This window comes from Bidens hawaiensis, unplaced genomic scaffold (genome assembly GCF_021521415.1).
Source record: "Bidens hawaiensis isolate Kalapana, Puna unplaced genomic scaffold, B.hawaiensis_p1.1 tig00003288_1, whole genome shotgun sequence".
NCBI classification, from domain to species: Eukaryota; Viridiplantae; Streptophyta; class Magnoliopsida; order Asterales; family Asteraceae; genus Bidens; species Bidens hawaiensis.
In genome coordinates, this window is record NW_027491180.1 from 2,434,851 (window position 1) to 2,443,687 (window position 8,837).

At 32.5% G+C, this 8,837-nt stretch overlaps 1 protein-coding gene across 1 annotated transcript; it reads right to left on the minus strand.

Annotated features, from left to right (window-relative positions):
* Nucleotides 1–1,150: 1,150 nt before the first annotated feature.
* LOC143623086 (protein DETOXIFICATION 31-like) lies at nt 1,151–6,964 on the minus strand. The gene is made up of 8 exons (XM_077094070.1): nt 6,689–6,964; nt 5,798–6,339; nt 5,443–5,529; nt 3,373–3,429; nt 3,026–3,264; nt 1,594–1,712; nt 1,422–1,508; nt 1,151–1,334 (listed from the first exon to the last, which is right to left on the minus strand). Exons 1-8 carry the CDS (start codon nt 6,962–6,964, stop codon nt 1,281–1,283), a joined length of 1,461 nt encoding a protein of 486 aa, XP_076950185.1. The 3' UTR covers nt 1,151–1,280.
* Between the last annotated feature and the right edge of the window lie 1,873 nt (nt 6,965–8,837).

An 8,837-nucleotide genomic window follows, 5' to 3' on the forward strand; every position in this document is an offset into this window, starting at 1 on the left:
ACATGCGAAGTCTTTGTCTTGCTTTTCCCTTATTTTGCAAGTTCTTCACATGTGTGAAAGTGTGAAGTGTCCCTTTCATTTTTCACTTATCCTCGCAGCAAAACCCCAAGTATTTCATCCAAAACTTAAAACCTTCACTTCTAGAAATTTGAGTTACCCTTTTGATAATAGTTAAGTCAACAATGCAAGGTTTGAATGAAAAACATACTCAAAGAAGAGTAATTATTTGATTTTCAAATAATACATATTTAAACAAAATTGTTTAAATACATGTTTAAAATCCTTATAACTTAAGGCACAAATTTATCTTCACCTACTTCTTGAAAGTTTTTAAAGATTCTCGGGGAGGGAACTGACGTACACCTTATAAGGATATTTAAACTCAAATAAAATTAACCCGTTTTGTATAAATAAATTGTCAATGAGACAACAACTACACGGTTAACCGGCTAAGCACGGAGATTTTCATTATTGCCGACCTCATTTGAACTTTCTTCCCGAGTAACAAACAATATCATGAATTAGTGGGATTAAGTGAACAATATAGATTAGTACAAGAGTAGGATATTACACATACCATCTAAAACATAATTTGAAATATCACATTAGGATGAGCAACTTAATTGCCATAACCGGACAGATTTTAACTGCTAACCAACATATCTAGTGGGTTGATTTAATAAATTTTTGAAAACCCTCAAATGCATTTGATGTTTTTGGTTCGACGTATGTTATCGAATTAACTTGGATTTCATTTTTGGATTATATAATGTCCTTTTGAATATTTGGTATTTATATTATGATTATATATTTTGTTGGATTATGGCATGTGTTTTTTTTTTGTAATATTTGGTACCAAACTTTTAGGTCTACTTACATTGTTTTGGTCATGGTCAACCGACTCACTATAACCTTCAAAACCAATTAACCGAAACTTCCATAACGGATTGGTTATGATTATTGTTATCGATTGACCGACATATAGGTTATGGCTATGGGTTTGACCCAAATTGACTCATACACACCCCTAATAATAATATAAGTTCCTATTTTCCTTGAATATAAGTTGTGATTTTGAATTCTCTTTGTTGGATAAATATTAAATAGAGATGGATGCTACATTAAGTTAGATTACATCCTTTTGAACTCCAAACAAAGTTTTTAACACTCTCGATCCAAAATGCAATTTCAGCAAAAATAAGACCACCAACATCTAAACCAACCAATAACATCAAACATAATAACTCACTTGGTTAAAATGAACCGTTTAATGCTCATCCTCAACCCCCCTTTTGACCCGACCACTTTTTAATTCTCTCGTCCGCCATGGATGCCTGCAATTAACCAACGAAATTTGTTTAGAAGGAATCGGTATCAAAAGTTTTTAATCAAGACAAGTAACTAGAGTTCGAAGTACGTACCTCTTTGTCCCAGTTGGTTCTAGCACAAATCCAAACCAAAATAATGGTTTGAACCACTGTTCCAGTTAACATGCCCAGCCAGATACCCTACAACTTTTTGATATTAAACATATATAGTACAGTACCGTCAAGAATGCATGATGTACAACACGAATGAGTATAAACTTCACACCTTTACGCCCAAATCTACTGCAAATCCCAGAATGAGTCCCAAAGGAACTCCAAAGACGTAGTAGCACGCAATATTTATATACGCGATCACAGCTTGCCATCCAGCTCCGATTGCCACCCCTGCAAACGAACAAACAAACGTACCCGGTACAAACTTGAATGATGGTAAAAATTAGAATGATAAACCTAAACCAAGTTTCTAGGCTAGTAAACGGGCAGAGCCAAGTAGGGCTCAAGCTCGAAGTTAACGAGCCAGTTTGGCTCTGGTCTTTTTATCTAGACGAGCTGAAATTTTAAGCTAGAGCTGTACTTGTAGAAAGCTTTAACCAGCTAGAGGCTCATCCAACAAGCTCGCTTGTTTATTACAGATATTTCCTGTTTTTTATTCATGTTGATAGATTATGGAAATTAAAAAAATAAAAAAGGTAAATAATTTCAACAAAATGTATTTCATCATCATCATCATCATCATCATCATCATCATCGTACTCAGTATATCCCACCAATAGCAATGCTATGGTAGGGTCTGAGGAGGGTAAGATGTAGACAGCCTTACTTCTATCCCACATGGATAGAGAGGCTGCTTCCGGTGAGACCCCCGGCTCGATAGTAGTTTTGCATCAAGCCTTGGACATAAGGCACATAGCACTCAATCATCGGGACACCGGCTGATCGGTGCATGTGCCCTTGTCTTTCGGCTATCAACGCCACCACATGATGCCTGATTAACCTTCCGCCACTTTTAACGTTATTTTCACGAGATTAGTAAAATAACGTCAAAATTAGTGCAATTTTACTTTTGCCCACCCGAGGGTTCACACATATATACATTATATGCGCGCACCGCAAGCAGGGCGTAAAATGTATTTACTCTTTCTAATGTTTAACGTTTTAAGCTCTAGTAGTCTTGTTTTCTTTCAACATATATATATATATATATATATAGGTTGGGGTAAAAATAAGTAGAGTGAGTTTAAAAAGTGTAAAAAGTAATATGGTGCGTTATATATGTTGATCTGATGGTGGATATGAAAAATGTGTTTTTATGCGGTGTGTTTTTATTTTAGTAGTGATGTGTTTTATTAGATCTAATGATGAAAACACACTTTCTATACTTTTTAGGAAAAATCTATAAACTTGCTCTCTCTCTCTCTATATATATATATATATAATATATATAATAATGCCATATGGCCTTTAACCTACAAACTATGCTAACAAAAATAAATTATAATTTTGAGTTTCTGTGTGTATATATACAAATATAATTTAAACAAGCCAAACTAAACAAGCCTAGCCGATATTGGTTCGGGCTAACAAGCAAGCTACGAGCCAAGATCGGCGCGGGCTCAGTTCGTTTGTAAATGAGCTAATTTTGAGCGGGCTAACATCAAGCTTGCAAGCTTTTTAAACGTTTGTACTAAAATACACACCTGAAAGCGCGGGTTGAGTATTGTTAATGACAAGGCAGACCGCTAGCAATGGAGTAAGCGCATAAACAGCTTGTTGAACTTCTAAACTGTCGGCAAATATGGCGGGATATTGATGCCGGAAAATGATAAGGAGAAGGGCCAAAAAACAACCGACGACGATTGAGTAGAAGACGACCACCACCACGGAGAATTTTGCGGTTCTTGGATGGGCTGCTCCTAGTTCATTCGACACCCTTATACTACATCCCAAAATTAATTAGTACATTCATTATTAGTGCTATGCTATGTGCTTTTTTAATATCTATTCGTAGAAGAAATTACTGAGAGAAAAATATTTGTAAACTTACCTGATAGCTGCATTGAATCCAATTGCTATCATAATTGCCCACCCAACAATGTTTGTGCTGCATAATTTCATTAAAGTATTTACTATGTTACTAAGTTGTAATTATTTCTTTAATACTAGTAAGTATGTTAACCTAAAAGCTCAAAATTGAACATTTATTTGTCCTCTTGTCATAAGTCACCAAGGCAAAAGTTGAGATGTAGACCCAACATCTGTACCATCTGACTTCATAAATAAATTGGGAACTGATCTCTATCTTGCATCGTTAAATGGTGTGGGGCGCAAATACGTGACGTGACGATGTTTTTCACACCAAACAACTTGTGAATTAAGAGTTACAAGTAACAACTCAAACCTATTAAATTTCATGTGGGTTTGCATCATGTTTTTAAGAGTGTTTTAAGTAACTATAATATATTTTCAAAGTATTTTTTTTAAAAGAAATTATATACGTAAATTTCTCAATAAAACTATCAATTTATAAAAACGAGTTAATGGCTATTTTCGTCCCTGTGGTTTGCTACTTTCGCCACTTCAGTCCAAAATTTTTAATTTTGTCAATTTAGTCCTCATAGTTTTAAATATTAGCCAATTACGTTCCATCCGTCTAACGGCATCCAGCTATGCCGTTAGTTTAAGGGTATTTTTGTCTTTCTCCTTTTAATTTTGAGTTAATGGTCATTTTAGTCCCTGTGGTTTGATATCTTTGCCAATTCAGTCCAAAGTTTGAAAATTTCTCAATTTAATGTTCAGTTTAATTCAGTTTTTTTATTTTTTATTTTTTTTGTTTATAACCCTGAAAAGCGTAATTCAAGCCCAAAACCATCGAGCAACCTCAAATACTGGTATGTATTTACTCTGTTGACAACAGTAATCATACCCCCCCCCCTTATATTTAGTTTCTAGACATTTCCTAAAATCTTCTTCATGGTGGAATTCAATGGTAAAGTGGTCAATGTAATTCCCTGAAACCGAATTATACAGAAAAAACTAAAAATTGTTTTGTTGATTAATGTATAATATTTGATTACGACCCAGATTTTCGTTATGACATGTTAATCTCTAAACCCTAAATATTATGCATTCATCAAAGAAACGATTTTTAGTTTTTTCCGTACAATTAGGTTTCACGGAATTGCTTTGACCACTTTACCATTGAATTCCACCATGATGGGGGAGACTTTAGGAATCGTCTAGAAACTAAATACGAGAGGAGGGGGTATGATTACTGTTGTCGACAGAGTAAATGCAGACTTGTTTTGGCCTTGGATAATACTCTCTAGGGTTATAGAAAAAAACTGACTTAAATTGAAAAAATTTCAAACTTTGGACTGAATTGGTAAAAGTATCAAACCACAAGGACGAAAGTGACCAATAACTCAAAATAAAAAGGTGAAAGACAAAAATACCCTTAAACTAACGGCATAGCTGGATGCCGTTAGACGGATAGGACGTAATTAACTAATATTTAAAACTATGAGGACTAAATTGACAAAAATACAAATTTTAGACTGAAGTGACGAAAGTAGCAAACCACAGAGACGAAAATGGCCATTGACTCTATAAAAACTAACAATCACTTTTTAATGACTAGTTAGGTTTCATTAAATACAAAGTAAGAAGCTAGAGTCATGGCAATAGTTTATCATATCTAACTTTCCACGTTACATTTATGCCCACTAAATAAAACCAACCAATGATGTTTGAAGTTTTTTATATCAGTTTATAATCCAAAATCATTATATTGGGTCAAAAAGTTCTGACCTAAATCACTTAATTTACAAAAATTGTAACTAAAAGCAAAAACAATTCAATTTTCAAAAACCAAATTTTCGGTTTTGTTGATCCATACCGAACCATGCAAACCCTTGTTATAAAAGATATATAGCTCAACATAATTTATTTTACACATGTTTATTTATTTTATTATTTCTTTTCAACCTTTTTATCAGTTTAATTTAATTCTCCTAATATTTATTTCAAATTTTTATGTACCCTGCTATTTATGACGTTTTAAGGGATTTCATTTACTTAGATAGATATCATGTAAAATTTAAATAATGATGCTAACCATATGGAGAGTGCGTCTACTGCAATTTCGGCATTTTTTAGATATCCAGCAAAAAGTATCAAGGCCATAAAATACCATGTCTCCAAGCTGAAACAATCATTCGGATAATTAGTTAAAATTTGGCAAAAATAAATATAAATAAACATCATAGCGAACAAATCGAACCAAGTCATACAATTTTTGATCCAAAGAGTTTGGTTTTGTAATATGTTTGTGTTTGTGTTATCGTCATAAATATTCATCCTTGAAAACATTTTAATTACAAACCGATGATTTTGATAAAAATTTTTATAATCCACGTCCGGTTTGGTTTGATTTGTCGTTTTCCAAAACCGAAATGAATAATTCCACTCACCAAAGCATGATTGCGGATGCGAGCGACAGTTTAACAAACCCCCACAGGTTATTGAAGGCGGCCCAAGTAAAACCGGACCATGCTTGACCACAAGTCCCAGTCAGAATATAAAGCATCTGAGCCACCACCATGAACCACCACGAAAAGTTAAGCACCATGGCTCCACCAAAGAGGCCCCACTCCAACTTGAGCATGAAAAGCCAGCTGAAGAAGGCATGAAGAACCAAAGCGACACCGGATATGGATGACATCACCATAATCTTACTCTGCGCTTGCAAAAACTTGGCGATGGGGTAGTTAGCCGCGTAAGCGAAGAGCTGTGGGATCATCCACAACGCCATCTTCCCCGCCAGCTGTGATATGTCTTGGGTTTGACCGATTAATATGAGTAACGGGGTGGCGAAGATGTAGAAGAACATCAACAAGAGCGCAGTCACGAATAATATTATCCATGACCTTTGCATATACACTCCTAACATGTCTATTTGCCCGGCTCCGTATGCTTGTCCGCATAATGTCTCCAATGCACTCCCCATTCCAACCTAATCAGTTTTGTTGATTAAGTGGAACTTGATGAAACTAATTTCTTTGCCCTCTTTCATCTTAATAAACAATTAAAACTCAAATATTTTTCTTCTCGTTCACAAATAAAATAATCTTTTAACAAGTATATATTAAAAAATTAATTTTAGAGATTTCGTTTCTTGGTGAAACTTTTAATGGTTAAAAGGTTCCAACTTTTCTAAACATACCAACTCAGCAAACTTAAAAATTAGAGTATATTTTAATTTTAAAAAGAAGGCATTTAAAGCCAAGAAGAATTCCCTTTATATATGTAACAGTCATTATTTAACGGGAGGAGTTGATAGTTTGAAAATACTACAAACTAACCATAATCCCCAAGGAAAAGCCGGCAATAACGGAGTTTTCGATGGAGAAAGCGGCGAGGTCGAGAGTTCCAACATGACCGGCGAACGTCTGAGTGATGGCTCCGAGCGAGTACTGACAAACAGTAGTGAAAATCATAGGGGCTGCGAGGAACCATAGCTTCTTTGACTCGACTAGAAACTGGGCGTAGAAATCCGTTACTCCCTTCACCGGAGGGATGTCGCCGCTCGTGTTTTCGGCATTTCGGGAGCTCAGAAGGGGTGATGAATCTTCATCCATTGGTTGGTCTGACTCTTGTGTTTGTGTGTGTTTCACTTATTTATATCTACACAACGGCTCCTACCTAATTTTAATATTAAAAGTTAAAACCAATGTGTTGTGGTGGATAAGACAAGAGAAAAAGGAAAATAAGGTAAGTACCAATATCACTATCTATTTTAATAAAATAAAATAGTTATGACATTTGTCAATTTATAGTTAATTCTTACAATTTTTTCCCTCCAAAACTAATATATGATATATATATCTATAATTATTCATTTTCTTTTATACTTCATTTATATTATATCTAACTAAATTATTCACTTTTCTTTAAACTCTATTTATGTTATATATATATATATACACTTTTATACAAATAAAAATATACATATTATACTAATGTACATTGTTATAATATATTCCACAACATACTTGGTGAAATCCAAAAATCTACAACAAACCATGATTATAAAATATTGAAAAGAATATATAATTTTAAATGTTATTATTAACATATTATACTATGTATATTGCTAAATATTGTAAATTAAAAATAAAAACACTAATATGCTTTCAATTACCAAAATAATTTTTTTAATCATTAAATTATAAATATATGCTTAAAATTCAATCCAATTTTTAAAAATAAATCCATTTATCTATTGTTTTTTTGGTACACTGTCATATAAATTTATAATCATAAATATATGAATTAAATATATCAATTTAATTTTTTGATTAATTTAGTAAACTATACATATATGTGTTAAATTGTAAGTATATTATATATACCAATCATTTTCAAATATAATAAAGCTTATCATATTTAGTTTTTTGGTTATTTTTATCAAGGATTGCTTCGAGTTTTTGGTGAAACTAAAATTTGATTGTTACTAGTTAAATGTTGATAAATAGATCCTTTGGTACAAATTAACAGCATTTGACTCAACCTGTTATATGTAAAAAAAGGGATAATCTGAATATTTTAGAATTTTGAGAATGCAAATAGATTTATCGTTAAACTTGTTACGAGTTCATAGTTTTGACTTGAAAATATAAAACAAATGAAAGTTAAGAATTTTAAATGTGACAGAGTTTCGAATTTATTTTTAGTGACATTTTTTGAAATATTTATAAGATTCGGGATTTTGCACATTGAGTATTTTTCATATGACTATTAAATTTAAGAAAAAATGACAACCACTTCTATCATGCCACCTTCAGGCCTATCAATACTTCTGATTTTTATCAAATTAGAAACATTTGTGTCAGCATTGACTTTTTCTTTAATAGTGATCAGAATGTTGTATGTGAAACAATGTTGTACAAAATTATGCTCAAGTGAAGCAAAACTCACAAAATTGAACGGGTTAACCTGTTATTATTTTGTCAATTGGCAAAGTCGAGAAATCTCTGAAACTTATCAAAAAAAATTTAATGGTATACTCAAAACTATCATTATATGAGAAGTATTCCCCGCAATTGGTTCATAACCAAATTTCTTTCAATTATACATATATGATATTGAGAATAAATTTTCAATAGACGGAGTGTTCTTGTGTATGTTTTTGCACGTGCATAATTTTTTTTTAAATTCTTTTTTTTTTTTGGAAAAAATCATTTTATGATATAAATGAAATCAATGTATTTATAATTATACAAGCATATATGTAATATTTTTTCTATATACATTATGTATTGCTTTATTTGTAACTTAATTATTTATATCATCCTTACTATACGGGCTCTAAAGATAGTTAAAGAATACTTTAATAGAATTTCAACTCTATCTTCCCCCAAATATTTCTTCCCGCTGCAATATAACATGTCGCCGGAAAATTTATATGGAAATACATGTTCTTTTCCATTCTATCTTTTCTCCTTCTTTAAT

Coding starts and splice junctions, on each gene's coding strand:
- LOC143623086 (XM_077094070.1), bottom strand. CDS start 6,964: ATGGATGAAGATTCATCACCCCTTCTGAGCTCCCGAAATGCCGAAAAC. Junction 5,530..5,797: donor GCATCCGCAATCATGCTTTG/GTGAGTGGAATT, acceptor TGATTGTTTCAG/CTTGGAGACATGGTATTTTA. Junction 1,713..3,025: donor TACTCAACCCGCGCTTTCAG/GTGTGTATTTTA, acceptor GTTCGTTTGCAG/GGGTGGCAATCGGAGCTGGA.